Source organism: Myotis nattereri, assembly GCF_964212035.1.
Source record: "Myotis nattereri genome assembly, chromosome: 8".
NCBI lineage: Eukaryota > Metazoa > Chordata > Mammalia > Chiroptera > Vespertilionidae > Myotis > Myotis nattereri.
The window spans coordinates 47351577-47377831 of record NC_138083.1 but is presented as its reverse complement, the minus strand read 5'-3'; the positions used below and the strand labels follow the sequence as shown (position 1 = coordinate 47377831).

The 26255-nt window shown below is 39.3% G+C and overlaps 1 protein-coding gene across 1 annotated transcript in view; it reads right to left on the bottom strand.

The window, feature by feature from the left end:
• Window positions 1–26255, bottom strand: part of CDH7 (cadherin 7) — a 121493-nt gene that overhangs the window by 14289 nt on the left and 80949 nt on the right. Inside the window, exons 9-12 of the mRNA XM_081098051.1 lie at window positions 17234–17370; window positions 16137–16258; window positions 15379–15496; window positions 11926–12177 (exon numbers count right to left, since the gene is read on the bottom strand). Coding sequence (XP_080954177.1) covers window positions 11926–12177; window positions 15379–15496; window positions 16137–16258; window positions 17234–17370 — 629 coding nt within the window. The remainder of the gene's footprint in view (window positions 1–11925; window positions 12178–15378; window positions 15497–16136; window positions 16259–17233; window positions 17371–26255) is intronic.

Below are 26255 nucleotides of genomic sequence, written 5' to 3'. Positions count from 1 at the left end.
CTCTGCTCCGCCACAAGCCAGGCTGATGGCTGCCAGCACAGCAGTGGTGGCGGAGGCCTCTCCCGCCTCCTCAGCAGCGCTAACGATGTCCGTCTGCAGCTTAGGCCTTGCTCCCCGCTGGCAAGTGGACATCCCCCGAGGGCTCCTGGGCTGCCAGAGGAATGTCTGACTGCCAGCTTAGGCCTGATCCCCCGGGGAGTGGGCCTAAGCCAGCAGGTGGACATCCCCCAAGGGATCCCAGACTGCAAGAGGGCACAGGCTGAGGGACCCCCCCCCCCCGCAAGTGCACAATTTTTTATGCACCAGGCCTCTAGTGATAACATAATATTGCACATAGAGCAGGGGTGGGCAAACTTTTTGACTTGAGGGCCACAATGGGTTCTTAAACTGGACTGGAGGGCCGGAACAAAAGCATGGATGGAGTGTTTGTGTGAACTAACATAAATTCAAAGTAAACATCATTACATAAAAGGGTACGGTCTCTTTTTTTCAATAGTTTTATTCATTTCAAATGGGCCGGATCCGGCCTGCGGGCCGTAGTTTGCCCACGGCTGACATAGAGGCAGGCATAAGACATTTCCTCCTGGACTTACTAGTAAATTAAATGGTACAGACACATATTAGTTAACTAATAAGACAACTAAATGTATTTTTCCCAAAGAGGGAAATATTTAACTGTGGCTGGGATTGGAGTGCAGATGTGATAAAAGAGATTATTCTCAGCACAGTCAACTGATAAATGAAGGTCTAAGGCAGTGCAGCTAGAGAGCTGAGCACGAGGAAGGAGATGAGGTGGGAGATGGAAGCACCAGAAAGAGACGGCAGGCCCAATAATCAACAGGTTTTAAGGAGTGGGTGTTAGAAAAATAATTAGAATGTTAATGCAGCAGAAAAAGCATAATGCTCCCCTAAATTTCTGGTTTTAGAACTCAGTTTCATAACATTCAAGTTAACGTTTACTGAGTATCCCAATATGGTAACAGTGCTAGGTAATGGCAAAACTGTAACAAGAGAACCCCTGCATCCACAGAGCTCAATCTCTGTAGACTATCTGTACATATAGCATAAATCATAATGCAGTTCATGTACGAAGGTACAGAGATACACAGGTGTAAAGAAACTTGCAGGCCAGAATGGCAGCATTCTCCCCAAACTGAGAGAAATAAAAGATGGAGAAAAATATAAAAAATATCAAACTAGTGGGCCCCTTCATTCTCAACCTCTCGGGGATCTGTAACAGACATATAAAATGGAACATGGTTTTTGCTTAGTCATCTTCAAAGTACGTATTTCAGTCCTTTCCTAACCAGCTTCCTAGAGGTTAACCATAGCATCATTGGCCCTACAATTAAGAAGCCCTTCTCTCCACTAAACTGCTATCATCAAGTGTCTTGTCTTCTTAAAAGACATCCAGATTTGTTGTAACATAACTTACAGTGTAGTTCTCAGCACCTCATTGTCACCCTGAGTCCCCTGCACTGAGCTCTCTATGCTTGCAAATGTCACAATTCTCAATATCCAATTTTGGTACCCATCACCATGCAGAAATCTGTGGATGTGGTACAAAATGATACCACTGCTAGATAAAGCTACTTAAAGAGGGTCAGTTTCCCTTAATGCATTTAATTATGTTTTTACATATTTCAAATGTTGAGTCTGGGATTCATTTAATACACCTCAGTCATGTGAGCTATCAAGCCACTTCCTTTCTACCCTAAAAAATATTTTTGTTTTAAGACTGTGTATGTATACCTGTTAAATATCACTTCCTTATCCCGTTGTTTAGAGATTGACACCAAAAGTGTAAAAGCTCAATTATTCAACAATATTTTCTACTGACCACTGATTTGCTAAAAGTATAAGCCCGATAAGGACAGTGGTTTTTAATCTGCATAGAACAATACTTGATGCTAAGTATGCATCCAATAAATATTTATTAAATAAAGTCCAGGCAAGGTTCTGTGACTGAAGATATTCTTGCCATTAAGAAGTTCAATATTTTGCATAAGAAGAAATAAATTAACTATTATATAATGCACTAACTATATGGTAATAAAACATATGTTAGGAGAATATGTATGGGAAGTATGTTCTGGCCAGGGTGCTCAGGGAAATTTTCATGGAAGAAATGGCATTGAGGTAAAACTTGAAAGATGAGTGAGCCTTCATCAAGAAACACTATTTTCTCTATGGTCTATATGAACTATCAGAATTTCTTATTAGTCACAAAAGATATGTCTAACTCTTTGTTAGGCATCAGCTACATGTGAGGTTGAAGACTTAATTTTTATAAAAACATGAAATATTTCTATTGCATATATGTTAAAATAATAATAGTTTGCTTATACTTCTTTAAAGAAAATATCACTAGCATTTACTTCACTTGCTTCATTTTTGCTAATGAGTATCCTTGAAAAGTTTAAATTACATATGTGGTTCACACTTTTTAATCATGATATATTTCTTTTGGACAGCAGATCAAAACAAAGATTTAGAAATACTAGAAAAAACATTTAATTGCATATGGTCCTAGGGAATGCTACTATAAAACTGTATTGCCAAATGACATATTGAACAGCGAAACAGCAATTACACTATAATTACTACTGCATCTATAAGGTGTTAACTGATATGACCTTTTCTAAATGAAAAATCTGCCAGCACAATCAGTGTACAATTTCAGCAATTTATTATAAATAATGACACACACCAGTGTGCCAGTAGAACTTAACCTTTTGATAACTTTCTATTTTTAACTCTCTGCTGTTCTTTTCTATGTTAACTTGCATAAATATTACTAAAACTCAGTTTACTAACAGTAGGTGATGTACTTTCTCTCCACCTGCCTCAGTTTCCTCCTCTCTAAAATAGATATAATAAATAAACTTACCTCAAAGGAACTACCCCGTAGCAACTTAATAAAGATTAAGTGGGTTTATAGTATTTGTAAATTGCTTAAATAGTGGTATACCTAGTAAACATTATTTGGTTTTGTTAAATTCAATTCTAATTCCTTGGGCCTTGCTAAAATTGGAGTCACAGCTGACAGGAACAAGCTTTACCATGGACTTGCATGTGATTTTGCTAACTCCCTATTGATTTAGTTAATTAAATATCTATTCTATTTGTTGGATGATAGGATAATGAAAAATAGAGGTACTGAGTCTATTCCAAGGGAGTAAAATAAACAGGAGTGTGATAAATAACCAAATTCATCCCAAAATATTTTTCCTCCTCTATGCTAGGCTCTGAAAATAAATTAAGATCACAATTCTCAAGGTGCTTTATTTGTCTAAAGCAAACAAACCTATTTACAAATTGTGATATGTGCCCCAAAGGTTAAATGTAAGAAGCAGAGATATATGCAGATTCCTAGAAACAAAAGGCCAAAATCTGAATTTCTCCATATGAACCCACTATATTATTTATAGTCACAAGGGTAAGTAAATATTTATAATTGACAAATGCAAGTAAGTGATTAAAATAAATTAGATGATATCATTTAAAACTTTAACTGAATTTTAACAAAAATTTCTACTGCATTCTTTTTCTATAATTAGAGTCTAAAAATTATACATTCTCATTTTTCTTTCATGAGCCCTTATATGTCTTCAGAGCTATTAACCTGTGCCATTTGCAAGCTTGCATCATAGTTTTTACCAAGCAGGAATAGAAGGGACTTATCTCAACATAATAAAGGACATGTATGACAAACTCACAGCTAGCATTATACTCAGCAGTGAAGAGCTAAAAGCTTTACCCTTGAGATTCGGAATAAGATAAGGTTGCCAACTACCACCATTTTAGTCAACCTAGTACTGAAAGTTCTAGCTACTAGTACATCAATCCAAAAAGAAATAAAAGGCATCCTAATTAGAAAGGAAAGGGTAAAGTTATCATAATTCACAGATGACATATTATAGAAAACCCTAAAGACTCCACTGTAAAAACTATTATGACAGAAATTCAGTAAGGTTGCAGGATACAAAATTAATATACAGAAATTAGCGGCATTTCTGTATACTAATAATATCAGAAAGATAAATTAAGAAAACAACCCCATTTAAAATTGCATCAAAAACTGAAATGACTAAGATCTGTATTCTGAAAACTGTAACACTTTGATGAAAAATACTGATGTCAACACAAATAAATGAAAGGATATACCATGTTCATGGACTGAAAAATTAATATTGTTAAAATGTCCATACTACCTAAAGAAAGCTACAGATTCAATGAAATCTCTATCAAAATAAAAACTAGAACAAATAATCCTGAAACTTATGTAGAACCACAAAAAACTTGGAGTAACCAAAGCAATCTTGAAAAAAAAGTACAAAGCAGAGGTAACACATTCCTTGATTTCAAACTGACATAGAAACAGTCACTTAGATCAATGAAAGAGAATAGAAGGTCCATAAATATATAGTAAGTTAATCTATAGCCAAGAAGGGGTTAATATCCAAAATATACAAAGCACTCATACAACTTAATATAAAAAAATCCAATTAAACAGGCAGAGAACCTGAACATTCTCCAAAGAAGACATACAGTTGACCAGCAGACATCTAATAAAAGCCTATGTGGTTGTCACGCCATGATGCGATCACCAGGAGGCTGCGTGTGCAGCAGGCATGCGGGGACTTGACCAGGAGGTGCATCAGGGGAGCAGATGGTAGCTGCCACTGCCCAGGGCCAGCCCGAGGCTCATACAATGAGGGCCGGGCCAAGGCTCAGGCAGCCTCGTGGCCGGCACTGGCAGCAGCAGAGGTGTGATGGGGGTGTCACCTTCCCCTGATGGCCTCCCACAGAGGGGGTGGTGCCTTCCTCTGATCAGCTGGTCGCCTCCTGCAGAGGGAGGCCAGACTACGGCTTAGGCCCGCTCCCCGTCAGTAGGACATCCTGTGAGAGAACCCGCCCTCCCCCACCCCCCCCACTGCTCATCCAGTGCATGAATTTTTGTGCACAGGGCCTCTAGTATTAAATGATGTTCAACATCACTAATAAACAGAGAAATGTAAATCACAATAGGTAGCACCTCATATCTGTCAGACTGCCTATTAATAAATCAGCAAATATGTGTTGGTGAGATTGTGAAGAAAAGGGAACCCTCATGCACTGGGGGTAAGAATATAAACTGGTGCAGTCACTATAGAACTATCATATGATCCCAAAATTTCATTTTGGAGTAGTTATCTGAAGAATACAAAATCAGTAATTTGAAGAACTATATGCATCCTATAGTCATTGCAGCAACCTGGGTATCTCCTGATAGATGAGTGGATAAAGAAAATGTTATATGTATACATACACACCCACGACGGAATATTACCCATAAAAATATCTTGCCATTTGCGACAACATGGATAGACTTAGAGGAATAAATAAAATAGAAACAGACTCATAGATACAGAAAACAACACACTGATGGTTGACGTACAGCAGTGGGTGAGAGGATGGATGAAAAGGGTGAAAGGGAGCAAGTGGTACAAACTTTCAGTTATAGAAACAGACGTCATGGGAATGTAATGTACAGCACAGGGAAAATAGTCAAGATTGTAGTAATAACTTATATGGTGACAGCTGATTATTAGAATTACTAGGGGCCCGGTGCACAAAATTCGTGCACTGGGTGGGGGGGGGGGAGTGTCCCTCAGCCCAGCCTGCCCCCTCTCACATACTGGGGAGCCCTCAGGCGTTGACCCCCATCACCCTCCGATCGCCTGATTGGCCCCTTGCCCAGGCCTGACGCCTCCGCCAGAGGTGTCAGGCTTGGACAGGGGACCCCCATCTCCCCCCGATCACTGGCTCTGGCCCCCGCCCAGGCCTGAGGCCTCTGGCCCAGGAATCATGCCTGGGCAGGGGACTCCCATCTCCCTCTGATCGCTTGCTCCACCCCCCGCCCAAGCCTGACGCCTCTGACCCAGGCTTCAGGCCTGGGCAAGGGGACCATCATATCCCCCCAATCCCCGGCTCCGCCCCCCACCCAGGCCTGATGCCTCAGCCAGAGGAGTTGACCCTCATCACCCTCCGATCACCAATCACCGGATCGGCCCCTTGACCAGGCCTGAGGCCTCCGGCAGAGGTGTCAGGCCTGGGCAGGGGACCCCCAGCTCCCCGCGGTTGCAGGCTCCGCCCCTGCCCAGGCCTAACGCCTCTGGCCTAGGCGTCCGGCCCAGGCAGTGGGGACCTGAAGTGGCAGCAGGGGGCGCCGAGATTGTGGGCTTCGCTTTAGGCCCAGGCAAGGGACTTCTAGCTCCCGGGACTGCCAGCTTTGACCGTGCCCAGCTCCCATCGCTGGCTCCACCCCTACTTCCTGCTATCACTGGCCAGGGCGGCAAAGGCGCCTGATTCTCCGATCATGGCTGGGGGGCAGGGCAAAGGCGGCCCCAGGACCGCCTTTGCCCTGCCCCCCAGCTCTTAGCTCCCCCCTGGGTTTCAGATCACTGTCAGTGGCAGGGGGCTTCTTCCTGCTTTCCCTTTCGCCTCCCTGCATTGTGCCTACATATGCAAATTAGCCGCCATCTTGTTGGCAGTTAATTTGCATATAGCCCTGAATAGCCAATGAAAAAGGTATCGCCGTACGCCCATTACCATTTTTCTCTTTTATTAGTGTAGATTATGGTGATCACCTTCTCAGGAATATAAATATTGAATCACTATGTGGTACACATGAAACCAGTATAATATTGAATGTCAATTATACTTTAACAATGCTCTTGCCCTACCTCCAAAATCAGGAGTCCACTGTGGGAGACAGAGAGACGAAAGATGCTCCTGGACTGTTATACATAAGGTCATGAGGCCCGTAGGTACCACACTCAACCTGGACTCAGAAGCTAATGAAGTGAGTATTGAATAGAAAATGGAGTTACCACTTGCTAGTAGTGGTGAGGGGAATTCAAGACAAGGCAGGCTGAGTCTAAGAAAGACCAACCCATGTAGTCTGGGTCAAGTACATTCTGGAAGAAGACAGATGAGGCTGAGCTGGGGGGGAACAGCTAGGTCACAGAACGCCAGTGATTTCAGTCTTGGGAAGCCATAGAGATCTTACTTTAAGCTGAACTGGGCCACACTCATGTTCTTTCAAAGAGCTTACGCTGTGGCAGGCTGTTGGTTGGAGCATCGTCCCAGACACAGACAGAGCTTCCTCTGTGGTACTGAGGGGTTGGGATGACAGAGACTGGGGAAACTGCCATAATGCAGGAGGGGAAAAACAGACCCTGGATCAAATCAGGCACAGCGTCAAGGGAGAGAAAGGAGCAGGTTCAAGAATGAAGAAGGTTAACTTAGCAGTACCTGAGGACCAACTGGCTATGGGGGATGGAACAAAGGAGGAAGTAAAGCTGAGTCCACTAAAAAAAACACCCCAAAAACACAAACATAAGTAGGAACTAAATTAGGGAAAGAGGTAGGAATACAGAAAGATGGTTCAGTATTTGACAACTCTAGTCAGATTTCTAATGTCAGCAGACCAAAGACCACATCTATCTAGATCTTCCATGAAAGAGCCTAACCAGAGGTTTGCAAATCCTGCTTTCCATGCTTCATGACAGGGAAAAGTTTAATTATTAAAACTGAAACAAGTATTGCAAAACTCTCCTCCGTTATATGTAAAAATTGGAAAGATTTTTCTGTGGATCTCAAGTTAAAAACTGACCGAAGCAAATGGCCATTTTGTGCACAAAGACAACTGGTACATGTCAGCAGCTGTACTGATGTATAATCTCAAATGTAACACACACGATTCTCAACATGTTCTCTCACAGCTGGAAGGAATTGGAGGATACTTTAAATCAGACACTCAGAGTTAACCAAAGGCGTGGTAAAGCTACTATGTGAAACAGATCAAATATATTGTTGCCTCTAATTTGTCAGTACCTGGACCACACACTTACAGGCATGTCCCAGAGACCCACGGTGTCTCATCAGGGAAATGTACCTCAGAAAGGACATCAAAGGCAGTCTCATCTGTGTTTATCCTGGCTCTGACACTCTATATCTTTGTACACATAACCTCTAATTTATAGTTTTCTCATATAAAAAGAGGGCATCATAATAACACTAATATCTGTCCAGGAATTGTGCTATTAGAATTAGATAATACTTACAAAGCAGTTGGTTAATGTCCAGCACTTAGTACAAGATCCTTAAATGTAATTCATTTTATACTGTGCTCTCACTTGCTTGAAAAATGAGCACCTCTTCTGTTACCATAAATGAGCCACTGTGGTCTGCCCTTCATGATCCGTGGGACTGCTATGACAAATAGGTGCTGTGGTTATACATCATGATGGGCACAATCTTTACCAGTGTTATCACTTTTTCTCAGCAATGGAATATATTTTCCAGTTAGGTATATTATATACTATCACTTACATAACCAGGGTTGTTGTTTTTTTCCTGTTGAACAAAATCAAGAGGGTCACAGTAACAGGGAAGACAGCTAAATGCCATCCTGGCAGAGCTTGAATTCCACGCAGTAAACAGGGGTCCCACAAATGCCTTATTGAACCTGACGCTGGGCCAGTCTAACTAATCACAGCTGTGTGTGAAGAGTCAAAAGTAGGAGGGAAAGTTATAGGACTTCAAGTTTCAGTTACTTGGACCTATAGGTCTAAATAAAGAGTAAACAAAACCTAATATAATAAATTCAGTGACAGTTTTGGTGAACAGCGCAAAGCTTCATGCAGAGTAACAAAGAATCTAGCTGTCATGCTCTCTGAGTAAGTGTACACTGTTTAATACTGAAACCATATTTTAAAACAAAACAGAAAATTATTTCTGAGTATTTCTTAAAATCTACTTAGTAATTTAATGTATCAGTTGTTCATATAATTTGGTTTTTCTTAAAGTGCTTTCAGCCTGGTTGAAAAATAATCAACAATTATTATGATAAAAATGCATAAATGAAATTATACATTTTGCCCTAACTCAAACATTGGTGAAGTTTTAATACATGAAAAACAATTGAGGCATCTGAGTGATGCCTTCCTATGAACCTTGAACGTAACAATGTCTCCCATGTAACTTGTTCTTGGTATAAATAAAGGAAGCCTGTCTTCTAATTTGGGGATCATCTCTTTCATTTAATAATTCAGGGATGGGTAAATTAGAGAAAGAGGGTAAGAGCAAGAAGACGAGAGAGAAAGCAGAAAAGAGTTAACCCACAAAGTAGTATACAGATATCTGTGAGGACTCACAAATCCAGCTTTAGATACCATGGACTTCAAATCTTGAGACAGAAGGACTACATGAAAACAACAGTTTTTATGTTTGCAGTGTGTATGCCCTTTGCCCTTAAATCAAACAGCAGGGACTGAGCATAAGGAGACCTAGAATCTTATGCCTTAATGCCACTAAGTTTTATATGAACTCCTGGAAATCAGCTCCCCCAGTGCGAAGTGCAGGGGCTTGAGCTGGAATGGATTTCTGGGATGCCTTCCAGTACTGACATGCTGGAAACGTCAGAGCATCTCCTTCTGTCACGTCACAAGTAGCTTTAATTTGTCACATCCCTGAAACACACACTGGGCATGCTGGGAAGCAGGCATCTAAAGCCCAGATGCTTCCCCCGTTTCACCTTTAAATTAACCTGATCCTTAAGTTCTTCCCCAGCAATATTTGTTCAGAAGCCTGAAAAGGTTTGAGTTAGAAACCCTGATATGTAGTGGCTAGAAATAAGATTCACACCACTTGTTGAGGTGTTTTAAAAAATGAGTCATTTGTGCCCTAGAAGTCAAGTTCCAAATCAGGCTGTGCACCCCCTCTGAGGACTGTCCCATTAGCTTCAACACCTATCGTGAAAACTCAGAGTTTATAATAGAGGAGACAGAATCAAGAGAGTAGAAAAAAAAGTCCTGATTGTGTCTGCTTCTAAAGACAGGAAAAAAGGCATAAAGAGACGCACTTCTGAACTGAAATGTTAATGTTTTTCAGACTACTGGGCAGAGAGTCCTTACAGGAAAACGGAAGCTGCAGGCAGAAGCTTCTGGTTCCAAACAGTATTTGTTTTGATTTCTGGGACATAAACTCCTGACCCTTAGAAACGGAAGAAGCATTTCTCACCTGGTGTCTATTTAAGAAAAAAGTTCAAATTTAACAAAAAGAAGAGTCATACTGAACTGTATTTTCGCCAAATCCTGAGAATATTATGCTAATATTATGACGTATACATACGTCATATGCAAGATTGAAATCTAAAACTCTATTTCACTTCCGGTAACCAGTAGGTAATGATTCTTAACTAAACTCATCAAGAAACCTAAATTGCAAAGAACCCCTAAGTCACTGGTGAAAATATTTTCTAAAAAATGAAGCTATCATTAGATAGACAGCCTTAAACTCAAAAGTTAATTACCTGTTGGGTATGATTAAATTCTGGGGATTACATTTTTTTCTTATTCCTTTGAAGTGCAGTATCATCTAAATTTTCTGTGATGAACTGGTCAAGTTCAAAGAGAGTCATTTACACACCATCTACCCCACCTTTCTTCCCTGACCCTTCTTCTGAGCTTAGAATACCATAAATATCTTCTCTTCTAGGTTATTCAACTATTACAAAATAAATATGTGATTTACATCTTTATTATTATGTATTGGAAACTGGTAGAACATTCAAAATAGTTTTCAATGGTTCCATCTTTTTCAAAATTTATTCTAGTCCCTCACATTATACTCAGGCTGTAATTGGGAATTACTTGCCATTTCTAATTTCTGCCACCTACATGAAGCTATATGAGAACATAGTTAATTAATTCCCTTTTAGATTTATTTGGCTAACTGAAGTTATTGAAGATAACAACTTCCATTTGTAATGAGATTACTTACAGTATATTAGTAAGTAAGGTTTAGGTTGCTTAACAGGTTGAGAACTTGCTTCATCGGTAACCTTTAAAATTTATGAAATGTTCGCTCTATGGAAGGCACACAAATACCTCATTTAATTTTCACAGCCCTATGAGTCTAGTTCTAATACTTGTCCCTTTTAGATTAAGAAGCCAGCCTTGAGAGAACCAACGTTCCCCTGGTGAAGAAATAGTGCATGTTGGAGGCAGTAATAAAAGCTAGGTATACCTAAGTCCAAACATATTTTTTAAAACATTACACAATGATGACTCCCATTGCTAAGTTCTGTTTCTACAACACTATGTTATAACTGGATTTAAAAATTATATTAAATCCCAAGAAAACACATCGTACAGTCTCAGATGAAATATGAAATGCCTGTTGTCCTTGCTGTAGGAAGTTAAACACTGTGAAGGGGAATGTAGCTGAGGAATAAACCCATTACCCCATGCCCACATTGGATGTCTCCCAATTTTTTAAAGGATGCTGCATAATCCCTTATAAAAATGGCAATTCCAATATGAGTTATAAATCTAATTTCACCACACAGTAATCATGGAAAAGTACCATTAAATATGTTAGTTCTTCTTGAGGAATTATCACTTTTGCACGGATGAAATTGCAGGCTTTTAAAATTGGTAAATAATTATAAAATCCACCCTAAATCTTTTCTGAAAAGACCTAGGATAGAAAGCATAATTTCTAATATAAGCACATTATCAAAACAACATAGAAAAAATTATCTCAAATATATCTCCTCTGCAGAATATTCTGCAGGTGACTGACCTTGAAAAGGCAAACAGGTGACTGACCTAAAAATTCAACATTAAACATAAGCCATGTATCTTCACTGCTGTTTTAAAAAAGAGACCTGACATTTTTTTCTGAGTTACATTTTTAAATATACCACTGGAAAATGTAACTAGTGATGATGGGTTGCTCAGTGAGCAAAATACCATCAAATAGAATATTTGCATATGTTCTTGAAAAATATACTTAAGAGGGATAGAGGATAGAAAAGAGTTGTGATGTGGCTGTGACTTCTCTTACAGCACAAGCACTGGAGACAGTACCTACCCAGTAACGTCAGGACACAAGCGAGTATTGCGATCAGGGCTCCGGTGCTGAGGCCGGCAGGTAGGACGTAGGCTTCAGCGTTGCAGGTCTGGGCTATTCCATCTGCGTCACAGTCACAGACTCGAATGGTGAGGGTATTGGTGCTGCTAAGTGAAGGCGACCCGCTGTCCATGATGAAGATGGGCAGATAATACACAGACTGCTCCTGCCTCCGAAAGCCATTCCTCCTGGTGAGAATGGAGGCCGTGTTGTCTGGGAGGAAGACAGCAGAGCTATTAACATGTGATTTCTGATGGAATCAGTCCTGCCAACTTCATCTTACTCAAGTCACTCTATTTAGTTTCTTTGGACAGAGAATTATCCTATATAATAAAAGCCTAATATGTTAAGTGTCTGGTCATCTGGTCGTCCATTCAACCAATCAAAGTGTAATATGCTAATGATATGCAAAGGCAGCTCAATCGCTCGCTATGACGTGCACTGACCACCAGAGGGCGGACGCTCCAACCAGTAGGATAGATTGCTGCTGAGGTCCAGCAGGTCAGGACTGGTGCCGTCCCTCCCAGGCCCCAATCCTGCACCTGTGGGGTCCCTCGGCCTGGCCTGCATCCTCTCACAATCTGTGCTGAGGGACCTTCCCTCCCCACCCAACCCGGAGTGCACGAATTTCATTCACCAGGCCTCTAGTATTAATATATCTGTCATGCCAGACAATTAAAATCAAAGATGCAGTTGTAAAGTAAAATTGAATATAAAAAAGCTTATCACTTCTAACCTGCAACTTTGTAAGAATTACATATATCTTTTTAATTATCTTAAATTTCAAACCATACCCTTACAGGATGATAAAAATTAACAGGTTAAGTACGTTAGGAGCATCATTAGATAGCATAAATGAAATTTCAAATACATTCCTCAACAAATTCCAAACCCGTTACAGAAACAAGTGAAATAAGCTGCTCTAGTTTCATTTGAATTGAATGTGTGCATAACTATTCAAAAAAGGAATTATCTTATAGTTTTTAACATTCATATGGGTATACCAAAACCCATATATATAAACATTTTGTTAGTGATAAAATAGGTCATTTGTGTTTAATTTATACTCAATGTTTTATTTCATCTAAACAATTATAGTAATTATGAAACGTTTAACAGTGATCAATAACGCTGTATTACAAAACTGATTTCTATACATGAAATAGATTTAACTGCTAGCAATTTATGCAGTTAACTTATCTTAAGTAACTAAGAATTTATGTGATTCTTTAAATTGACAGCAATTAATAAAGGAAAAGAAGGAAACCCAGGACCATAGTTTCATCCAGTGCTTTAATATATTGTTCCTTTCCAAGCTGTCAAAAAGATGCTTATCCAGTGTTACCATGAAAAAATAAACAATATTCTAAACAGCAAGCTCACATGAGACTGCATAAATTATATAACATGCAATTACAGATATGGCAGGAATAAAACTTTAAAAGCTACCAGGTAAAACCTGAAAATTATTTATTTATTTTTATTTTTTAATATATTTATTGATTTCAGAGAGGAAGGGAGAAGGAGAGAGAGAGAGAGAAATATCAATGATGAGAGAGAATCATTGATCGGCTGCCTTCTGCACACCCCCCACTGGGGATGGAGCCCACAGCCGAGGCATGTGCCCTTAGCTGGAATCAAACCCGGGACCACTCAGTCCACAGGCTGATGCTCTAACCACTGAGCCAAGCTGGCCAGGGCAACCTGGTAGCTTTTTATGTACACAAATCTTATTGTAAAACGATAAATTTGAGAGGTGTTCATTAAAAAACTATATATGGAGTTGTTGAAGAATATTGCCTTGACAATGTTTGTATACAGTTAACAACACATGTGCGTGCACACACAGGTCTATGTCTTGTCCTCCCATTCAGATGTTGTAGTATTTGATACAAAAAGTTGTTAATTAGTAATCTAACGTGCCTGATGTCAAGTAACACGCTCAAACACACAATGAATTGAGGAACTCATACTAAAATGCCCAATATGTAAGATGAGAACCCTATATTCCAGAAAGAGGTCATAAAACTCATGTGTTATATTCTTCCTAAGATGGAAGCTGATGTAAGAACTAACATGTTTATCCCTTCATGTTCTCTTTCAAGGTCCAGGGGAGGGAGCTCTGGACTTGACCTGGGGAAATTTTTCAGTTGTGTCCTGAAAATCCAGACACTTTAGTGCTCATGTTGCCTCCATTCACAGTGGTCCGGGGGAGGGGAGGGCACGGGGTGACACACACGGAAAATCCTCACATGCTTCTTGGGAAGGTCACAGACTCTCTGCCTTGTGCTGAATGAATGGAAGTGCTGAGCACTGTCCCCACCAACTATGATTAGATCAGAGAGTCTGGGATTCCTGAGATGGATAATGTTCTGTCTTTTCTGTTACTCAGGGGATATGACAGTGTTCTTGAGCAGAGAAGGGAATCAAAATAAATTATTATTTCACAGTGAATTTTTCAAACCAAAGGGTTTTTTGCACTGAAGAAGATAGTGGCTTTAGGTAAAAGCACTTATAATGTCCACCTTCTGAGAGGAGGTCTTTTTAGATAAGCCAGGATTTGACTAGTAAATCTATTTCTACATTTTTTTTCTGAAACCTGGTTCACACATTCAATCTGAAATAATTACATTTTCTATATTGTTGGGAAATACTTTTCTTTATATTGATATTAGGTGCAAATGCTCTTCTTCTGCTAAAATAAACACCTTGAATATAAAAATTTAAATTTACACGATAGCAGATTCTCATGCTTAAAGTTATTATAATTTATACTGTCTTTATGTCCACAATTATATATATTTAAGCAAAACCAGCATTTATTTGTAGGTGTTTGCAAAAATGTTTCTATAATGACATTTAGGAAAGTGATAAGAGTTATTACTTTTGAGCAAAATAATGGGATTTGGGATGACAGAATTCTTTTGTTCTTTTTAATCTTTGCACAGATCACTTATTTTAGGTTAAAATAAAATAATTTCAATATTAACATTAGTTATTCTAAGTCAAAATTGATTTAGGTTGAAATATGTCAAGTGCAATTAGTATTTTCCTGGTGTCTCAAGTCATACCTGTGCAGGCCAGTCCTAATTAAGGCATTTAGCCAGCCCTCAACTGATTAGATCATTTAAGGAGCTTGGTAAACAAATAAGAAAGCAAATGTCTAGAAGAAAATGACAGAGAGAGATGGATCTGGCTTCCCCCTATTTGGATTTAGGCCTAAAATTATTTAAGTAGCAGCTTCTTCATGACAGTAAATCCATAGATAAAAATTACCTTAGGGGCTTATTGCCCTTTAATTAATGTCCTTGCTGGGGAAAAAAAAAAGTCCATCATCAGCATTCCTGAGTGAGCCAAAGCACTCACTTAGAGTTTGTACCTGCTGCCTCCACCGTCACAGTGACAAACCCTTACCTTTGTTATCTTTCAGGGAGAAGTTGTGGTTGTTCGTTGCATCAGTGGTTAGGCTGAAATAAAACTGGTGTCCGTTGGACGGCTCATCTCTGTCCACCGCACTGATTTTCTGGATAACCTAGGGCGAGGAGGGAAGCATGAGGGCACAGTGTGCAGGACAGAGCAGTTTTGCACCACAGAATAAGCACCGACTTCCTCAGTGAGGTGGGAGCTGGGGGCAGATGTACCAACGTGAACCCAGTCTAAAAGGGCTCTGAAAAACTATCATGTCCTTTTCAGATCTTAGATTTGAACAAACCTTCGTGAACCTCAGAAATGAGCCAACTAGTTATTCCATCCCGGGAAAGATCGCAAAACCGTGGACAACACGGATGAGTGGAACAAACCACACTGGGATGAAACTACACTTAATTCTCAGAACTTCAAGGCACTGAGCCCTCCTGTGTAAGGTGGGAAACGGCCCAATCAAGCTTAATAGGCTCTGTTCCTCCTTTCTTTCAAAGGAGGTTAAGCCCTTAACCATTAGCCATGACTTTCACAATGTTTACTTTCCTTCCTGAGGAATTTTCATCATCCCAATGAAACCACGATTTGAAAGTTCCTTTAATATTAGTTTATGCTACACATCAAAGCATTCGTTGTGCAGAAACATGCTGATTATATTTTATCTTACAGCTGGCAGGATTTCAAAGGCAACCACCGCTGGCTCCTTTGAAGGAAATGAGAAACCAGAAGCATGGTGCTCAGAAGCCTCTCACCTGCCCCGGCTGGGCATTCTCGCACACGGTGGTCTCATAGTCCATGGCGAACTCGGGGGCGTTGTCATTGATGTCCAGGATCGCGATGGTCACGTAGCCTCGTCCTACTTGAGACGGATTCTCTAATCAAGAGGAAAAGCTTTTGTCACTTACTCTGGGTAGAACTGTTATTCCACTGCCTTTCACTCAGTAAAAGGGTTTTTACTCAAACTTTTTAATGTTTCCTTTTACTCATAAAACTCCCATTAAAAATAGTTAAAATCAACTCTAATTATTCACCTATCAACCCTAACCCTTTTTAATCTCTGGCATGGGACTAATAGCTGTGGTTGGGACCAAGGCGGTACTAGATATAGGAGTATTTTGAAACCTATAAAGGACTTTACTTAAATAAAGACATAACTGTTGTAAAAAATAAGTACAATTCTAATAAGAAAAAGGTCAGGCCTCAAATAAATCTGGAACCATAACATTATAGACTTTAAAGGGAGCTACAGAAACTCTGATCCAATATCATATAACTGAATGTATATAGAAATATAGATAGTATACCTGTGTATTTTTAGCCCCTGGTAAGTACTGTTGAAAGTATGTTCTATGAACCTAGTATTTTATTATTCTTTGATGCTAGAGCTCATAATTATTATGAAGATAAATATATATTCTATATGTACATAAAACAATGCATTATGACTATGCACTGTTCTTTTAATGCTTTTCTTATTAGGGCTAAAATGAGTTTATTATCACAATATGCAAATCTGGCATCTTAGGTAGAGAAATCAATTTACTCATTTTGTAAGCTATCTGACCAACTCCACATCAGCATAAATGCAGCACACGAAATATGACCACAAGACAAGACGCTCTGTGAGGATGATTCAGGCCCACTATTTGATAGTCATCTCTTTTCATCAACTTTATAAGTACTAGCATTTAAACTAATGAATATAAAATATATTTCACAGCTTAAAATTAAGGATTTTCAAGCTTTTGTTCAATTGAAATAAGCACCTAATATAACTGGAGTTCAAATTATAACTTCATGTCATCCCATTGTCCTCCATCCCAATTCAGTTTTAAACCTTTCAACTTACGGCTCTCCATTGCCAGGACTGTGATATTATGAACAGCATTTGTCTCCCGATCCAAAGATTTGGCTGTTGTAATCACTCCACTGTTGGCATCAATGTTGAAGTATCTCTCCAAGTCTGTGTTTCTGTCAATTGAATACCTAATTGAATAAAAAACAAAGCAAAACAAACAAAAACTTCAACATTCATGTTTATAATTTCTTAAATGTATTCATTAAGTGCGTAACCAATCACCGAGTCCTGGTAACTCCACGATCTGTCATATCAATAACAATAAATGCATGCTTAGCTTAAACTTCACTGATGTGACACTTGGTTCTTATCTAATTTCTTTGCTTCTCTTTTAGTACAAAATAACCACCACTGTACAGTCATCTTCACAGATGTTTTGAACATGCCATTATAAACTTCAAATAAGTCTTTATTATCATTATGATGTTGGCTCCTAAAAACCATTTACAATCAATTTAGCAGCCCTAGTCATAGTTATAGGTCTCTTTACAATGAAACATACGTAGACATTTGCCCATTCATATATACTTAGTAACGTCTCTTGTGTCAAAAATACCAGCCTGATCTTAACATATTTTTGAATGTGTATCTCTCATTCAGGGGTCTTGACCAGGGTACCATAGATATATTTCAAAGGAGAACCCCTCAAATTGCATGAATATTTTGGTGTGTAGAAGCTTTTCACAAAATATACTATCCAAACATTAGTGGGAAATCATTCTTATTGGATCTAATTTTTCGTTCCATACATAAAATTTACTCTGTGCTCAAGAATGACTAGATTCTACTCACAGTCTTTCTAGCTGGGTGAATTAAGAGCTCTCATTTAAAAACTTTCTAGTTAAATAAAAAGTAAATAAACACACACGCAACTTAGACTAAACCAATATTTTACATTTATATGGTACTTCTCAACTATTATTAAATAGAATCGTCTACTTCAAGTCTACTGTACTACAAAATGCAAGACACATAAAAAGAATAGAGGCTTCAGAAAATATTAGAAAAGATAATTAACCATACAACAACAAATATTATTGTCTTTGTGCTGGAATAGGTATTTTGGTGTTGATAATCTGAAGTTATTTTTTTAGGGCTTCTATAATCTCAATGGCATATGAGAAAAGAGAAGAAGGTGGTTTGAGGAGGGGAGAGAAGTACTTTTTTAGAATAGACACACACAGACACACACACACACAGACACACACGGAAGTATATTGGGATTTGTGGGCATAATGTGAAAACAGTCTTTCTGCTTGCCTGTCTTGCTCTGTTCTCATGCATGTATTGGAAGGTGCATAAAAGCAGAAGGTTGGATTTAACCAGTTGTGGACAATGGAAGGAGAGAGGGGTCAGAAGGAGAGGGGCATATGCACCAGAGTGATAATAATGAAGGCCCGTGCTACATAAGTTGGTAAGAGAGAACTGAATAAATGACAGGCAGATATTGAGAAGCTGTTAGTAGCATCACAAGTGTGTAGATCTTTATCAGAATGCAAAATTGCTGTGGAGGGAGGTGGTGGGCAGAGAGAGAGATACTTATTCGTTTAATTTCCCGCAGAGCTAAAGTCAATGACCAAATCATTTGCCTCTATTATCGACTGCCTTAAAGTTTCCAGGATTAGAATAAAAAACATCTGAGAATTCATTTAATGTTAAATGTCTTCAACTTCTATTCACCTCATAGAAAAATTCCTAATCTTTTGGAGAACCAGTTATCACCTACACCTCTATATATTTTGAAGAAGAATGGACACCAAAGTCTCTATCATCCTAATAGTAACCATTTCTATATCATAAACTATGTAGCACCCACTTACAGCTGTGTGTCATTTAATAGCTGTAATTCTCACACAGGCCTCCCTAAATAGCACAGCCTCATATATACATATCTGGTAACTTGCTAATTATTCTGACATCCTTATACCTCCCTTCCGTTATTCATGCCATCAAAAATTATTCGTAAGCACTTGCATCTGACAGTCTATCTCAGGAAACTAAATTTATAAATATTTTTTAAAAATATAACAAATTACAATAAATAGTAGGAAACCAACACATTGCTATCCTGGGGTCTGATGAAGGAAGTCGGGGCAGATGTGGGGAGAGAATGAGGTATTGGCTTGAGAAGAGAGGGGAGACCTCAGCAAGAACAAGGAGTACAAACTGCCCAGAACAGTTGCGGTGGTGATTATGTCTTCATCACAACTTGGGGTCACCCAGTATTACAGGGGCTCCTGTTTCCTTCCAACCCTCTGCATATGCAAAAGGCTAGCGTTTGTGTTTGAGGCATTAGCTAATGTGTAAAGTTAACCTGAGAAAGACCATTTCTTAACCGAAAAAAATGTGGGCGCCTTTTAGAGAGGTGAGAAATGTCTCTGAATTAGAATGTGGGGGGGGGGGTGTAACTGAGCCAAAGAGAAGACAGGCCCTGAAGAAATTTGGGGGAGCACCCTCTGCTGTTCTGGGCCCACTGGCCTAGGAATGGAGAAATGCAGTTGCCTGAGTCAATGAGAGGCTGAACAGGAAAAGGGAATGGAGTTTCTCTAATCGTGAACCAAACTTATCATCACTAGTTTCTGAAAATCACAGCCTCAAACACTTGGCCTGCTTCACCCTATGCTACAGTGACCAATTCAAGAGACCACTTCCATTTTTTTGCAGCAACAGCACTTAAAGCTTTGGCCTATCTGTTTACTGTGCAGACAGATCGAAACCTTGGTATACAGCCTCAATCCTTTTCCTGAGATTCTGTAAATTACTGCAGACATCTTCAACTCAAGCTAAATATCTAAAAGCAGGTTCATCAACCTTTCCCTGAAACTGTCCCTCCTTCTAAACTTTCTCATCTTCAGAAAGTGCTGAGTGTTTGAAATGCAGTTTACTTTTGGTTCCTAATCCTCAAACAACTACGCAAGGTCATGTATGACAGAGATGTGTCATCCGTTTGCCCTTAACTCTTATTAACAGAACCCTGCCTTTGTTGGGCAGCCATGTGCCTGCCTGAAAATCACCATTTGCTGGTCTCCCTTGTAGGTTGGGTGTCCTCATAGTATCTAAGTTTTAGCAAATAAGATACAAAAGAAAGTTGTTGCGTTGAGCATCGTGGAATATCTCCTTAAAAGACAGGAGAGAGTTGCTAATTCAGCTGGCACACGTGATTTCTGCCCCCTCTCCTCTATCTCACCTGGGACATGAACACAAAGGGAACATGTCCAAAAGCCATCTGGTAAATATGAGGTGATGAGTGCCTGGTGTAAGAAGCCAAGGCCCTTGATGACATTATACTGCCAAATTATCAGTCCTTGAGTCAGAGCTCCAGACATCTCATTAGTAAGTCATTAGTGTTAAGCTCTGTTGCTACTAGCCAAGCACAATTTCTAACTAAGGCAAGCAGGCATCATTACTGCTGTATTTCAGCCCTGGACTCCAAAGTCTCACAGTTGGTGGCTGAAGGAGCCAAGATTCAGAAGCATGTCTGTCGGAGCCATCTTTCAGTACACACCTCAGTATCTAAAAATGAGCTTGTAGTCCCTGCCACCTACAATTCTATGACCCGTATTCTTTGTGTTTTTCCCACTGCTCTCCTATCGAAAATCCTAGGCTAGTCAAACTGATGTATTACTTGATGAATAAAAACATCCTATGTATCTTCATTTCTGTGCCTTTCCTCACATAGCTACTCCTGGCAATTATTTTCGTCCTTCACTTCCTTGAGGACAATCACCCAGTGTTAAAGTAGCAAGCCCTTCCAAGCACGTCACAAATCATGCCTCTTCTTGTACTTGGGGCCTCTCCAAGACCCCACAAGTGTGGTGGGCTCCGAAGGGTTGTCTTAGCCTCTTCTCCCACTCAACACCCAACTTCCTGCGCCCTTGGAGCCTGGGCATCTGAGACTTAAATGCCATCTCACAAGACTGCACTCCTGTCTCAAGTCAGAGATCCTCAGTCCACAAGGGTTTGGAGCTCTGCCTGTGAAAATGAGCAAGTGATGCAGAATGTGGTTGATTAAGTTGTGATGAAAACGAAGGCTGCCATACAACGTTTGGTGAAAATGGATCAGAAAGCAGAAAGATTCAATCCTAAAAGCTATCACCTTTTAATTTTTGCCAACCCAGTAAGGCTTACTTTACAGAGATTTCTTTATCCCCAACTCATCCCCCTTCTCAAACTATCAATTTGCTGTTAAATCACACCATTGTTAATTTTGAAAAATATCAAAAATAAGTGTGATGTGATGTGAATAAGAAGCCACAGGATTAGAAGTCAAAAGACCCTGGGATATTGGTGCCAGTGTGACGTGACTCCCTGTGGGAACTACCAGTCACTCACTCCGGGCTCAAATTCATTAATCAGGAAAGTAAGGGAGCTGAAATAAGAACTCCAAAATCTTTGTAAGTGTCTGACCTTCGAAAGTGTTCTACATTGCCACATAGTCACTGCATATTTTTATAACTGTAATTTCCCAGGATCAAACCAGAAATTAGAGCACTTTGTATAGGGAAATCAAGGACATACCTATCACAAATTGGTAAGAAAAAAAAAATAGAAAAAATTTTAATCCTATCAAAATCTCTAAAGTTTCCAGTAAGCCATTCCGTTTCAAAAACACAACAAATAAATATAATTCAAAATTGGCCCTCCCTGGTTTGTAATAAAGAATGCAAACTTGCTAAAATTCTTCAATGCTTAAGGTACTGAACAACAGGGAGATCAGTTAGATATCCCTGTTCCTTAGATCCTGCTACTTTCATTTTTCAAATAAATTCTTTTATTCAATTTATTTAAACTAAAAAATGAAACTAAAAACAATTCCCAAATCGTGCATAAGATCAGTCTGTATGATATGTGGATACCCCTACATCAGCAGTTCTCAACCTGTGGGTCGCCATCCTGTGGGTCGCGACCCCTTTGGGGGTCGAACGACCCTTTCACAGGGGTCGCCTAAGACCATCAGAAAACACATATATAAATTACATATTGTTTTTGTGATCAATCACTATGCTTTAATTATGTTCAATTTGTAACAATGAAAATACATCCTGCATATCAGATATTTACATTACGATTCATAACAGCAGCAAAACTACAGTTATGAAGTAGCAACAAAAATAATTTTATGGTTGGGGGTCACCACAACATGAGGAACTGTATGAAAGGGTCGCGGCATTAGGAAGGTTGAGAACCACTGCCCTAAGTGATCCTTGCTAAACCACCATGAACTGGACACTAGAAATTCAATAGCCAGGACCCTGCCCACTGACCTACAGTACTAAGCTGGGCTCTCCAGTCACCATTTGTTTTCTGTGTTTCCTTATCTGCAAAGTGAGAACGTTTTGCAAAATAATTTCTGATTTCCAGATTTAACATTGGGTTTTAAATAAGTTTTTGTGTAAGATCTCTTGAACAGCTAGATAACAAGAGGGTTGGGACCACAACTTACATATCTGTATAGCCTCAGGGTTCTGCACATCTGCCACATAACAAATGCCTGTTATTTTCATTGCTGCTTTTAGATAAACTACGGAGATCAATTAAAATGCTCTTTATTCATATTCATAAGAAGCATTCTTATCGCCTGCCAGGCTGTTGATATGCATGTCAAGGTTCTCAAGTAGAATGTTCAGGTGAGTGGGAGAGATGAACACAAATGTGTCCTTGCTACTCTCAAAAGGACAAAAGCCCATGGAATAAACATGAACAAATCTGAACAATAGATATAGCTCAATCATTTGAGTTGAATCCTTAACCTCTTAAAAAATTTGTGCATGTGTGCCGGTGTTGCTATAAGGAGTGCTCAAGTTTTAATACAGTACTTGCTAAAATCCTGGAACCACATATTCTAACTGTGTGATAAGGAGCATGTTTATTTATAACAAAGGAATGGAAAACCTTGCCTTATAGGAATTTAATGAGAAATAAATTCCTTCAGCATAAATTATTGAGTTGAATGCTTAGCGATGTATCTGTTCACATTGTCACCTGCCTCTTCTGATAATGGCAACTCAGTTTCCCTTTGGGGATTGAAACTTCCCCAGTATTATGCAACGTTAATGGTACGCAAAACCAAGATGCCCGGACTTCCTGAATAAGAGATGTAGAGGCCAAGAAACTTTGCAAGATATGTGAGCCTTAAACAGAAGGTCACTGGATAAGAAAAAAGTTGGCACACATCTCATGGCCACATCCACAAAGACTGAATGCTCATTCTTACTGTTCATGATTATAGACAAACCTCACTTTCCTCATATCTGAAGACTGACTATTCAACTTTTCTTTTCATTCTGTGAGTTATCCCCAATTATTTCAATGAACTCATTTTTCTCCACTTACCTATGGCCACTTTCTGTTGACTGCAATTAAAGAATGCTTACAGTTGAGTACACATAAACAAACATTTGCTCCTTAATCTTTCAACCTTATGTATAGTTCCCAAAGTCTCACACCAAAAAGAGTATGGATTTTGTACTCTTCTACTAATAAGACTTTTCAATAAGAATTTTAAATGTGGAAAACACTGCAAGGGACCTATCAAGAGAAATGTAACCTTCAATAAACTCATTTCACCTGGAGTCTTCCTAAAAGCTATCTCAGAAGATGTTTGCTCAGAGTAGAGTTCTCATTCTCCAGCAATCCAATAAAGATGAAACAATTTCCCATACAAGTTGGGAATTTCCTACTTAACCAGTTTTGAAAACTATCTCTCGATATTAACTACACTATTTTAACAAACATTTTTCTTTTTACTTTCACCATACTTGAACATATACTTCCCCCCATTTTTAGTGATAATTACATTAAGCTCAGCAGCATTTTGAAATTTATTACAGTTCATATTTTCCTTTTCAAATGAACTACTATTTTTCTGTATTTTCCTGGATCACTAAGTTTCTCAGAATAATCAGATATTCACAAATAATTTAGATCAAAACAATATGTACAAATATATGCATGTATACAAGCTACTTAAACATACACACTGAATTATTCAAAATCCCCCATATGTGTTCATACTAGTCACACTACATAATGTAACATCTAATCCATTTTATCACCTTTATCTGAGAACATACTAGCAAAAAAAGCCTATAGGTAAATGTTATTTTTCTGGTATCCTTAAACATAAATACAAATATACCTCTGGATTTAAATGGTTAAAAATGCGTAAAATTATCCTCATTAATTTTATCACCCCCCCCCCCCTTCACATCTATCTGACCTTACTTCTAATAATATTATGCAGCAATTCATTGGCTATTTTGGGCATAGGGACTTTGGGCTTGTTGTTGCCGGTCAGAGAAATAAATTCACTGATTTCAAAGTATAGCACTAGATGCTGAAGATATAACTAAATAAAACATAAACAGACTTTGCATAATGTTTTCTTCGCTGCTCCAAATCCTGCTATCCCTCACCCCTGCTTATACCACCATTCTTTCAAACGGAGTCTCAAGTCCGGAGTGGTGATTACCTCACAGTGTTACAGCTCTGACATTTTCCACCTCACATTGTTTAGCTTTTATGGAATCGATTCTTTTTTCCCTCCAACCTGTAAGTTTCTTGAGGTCAGAGGAAATGTTTTATTCACCTTTTTCCTGCCAGTTTTTTCCCTAGTGTCATGCACAAAGCAGGTTTTTAACACACATATGAGGATTCATTGATCCATGTATTCTTCTGTTGCATTATATCTATTGTTCAGATTTCCACTGGTTTTTGTCATTCTGAGTGTAGCAGGGCCACATTTGTGTTCATCTCGCCCACTCACCTGCATATCAGCTACCAATGCTGACCTGGGAACCAAATCGTCCTCTGGACTCTCAGATGCTAATACAGTTTTTAACATCTTTATGGATGACACACACAGAAGGGACGTTTCTCCCATTCAGAAAGATGATCGGAATCAGCAAAACACAATCTGCCGGAGTCCCTTCATTGTCTTCACTAGCTGAGTTTAGACAGAGACCCCCAAAAGCTAGTAACCTCTGAAGTCCTAGCAAAGGTCAGGGCTGTGCACCACCCAGTTAATCTAGGAACCACCCAGCTAATTTAGGTAATAATAGTTGAAGCATCCCCACCTTAGTTCACTTAATTCCTTAGATACTTATGTAGATCCTTGTTGGTTATTGTTAATCAGATACTCCCGGAAATCTATTGATGAGCTAATCAGATACTTTGTCTATTCCTGGAAATTGTCTGCTGATCTGTGTGTCATTGAAACCTCCTTACCCTAAGGGCTACTCCAGATCAATAAAAGATTGGAGCAGCCTGAGCATGGGTGGAAGTCCTTCGGGACTTGGCCGCCTGGTCCCCCAATATTGCAAAATTATCTCGTGTCTTTTCCTCTCATTTGTTGTGCGGCTCCTCTTTCTGATACCGAACCCTACTCCACACAGAACGTGGAGGGAGTGTTACTCGACACAATCTGTTCTTGGAAGTTCAACAGAAAATCCTGATACATCTTTGGTATTCAGGGTCAAAATGTATAGGAAATGGTAAGTAACTAGTACTTTAAAAGGAGTGGGGGGAGGGAAGCCAGGAAACTTCTAGCTACCAGTTATCCACTTTGCTTTCAAAATGCGTTTTTTGTGTGTGTTTTTTTGGGGGGGAGGTAAGTAACCTCAGGTTTCACATAATTTTCAGCTTTGGCTTCTAGTTTCCATGTGGGAAAAGAGGAAACCAAAGTATACATGACATGGTGGGCTAGGTACCCCAGCTAGCTGTTGGCAAGTGATAACAAGCACATGCATTTCACAATGCTGTTCTATTCTGGCCAATCGCTGGGCTCTGCGTTTGTTTAATCTTTCCACCTAATTGCTACTATACTTCTAACCACCCAAATGTCCTTCCGTGCTATATAAGCCCCAGAACTGTTTTTAAGGAAAAGGCAGACGCACAGAGAAGACTTATGAATAGTTTTTGACTGGTGCCAAAAGTAGGTAAATTTTTAAGAATTCTGGGCAAGGCAGGAATCATGTGGGAAGAGGCAAGTCAATGCATTTCTTTCTAGAATTCT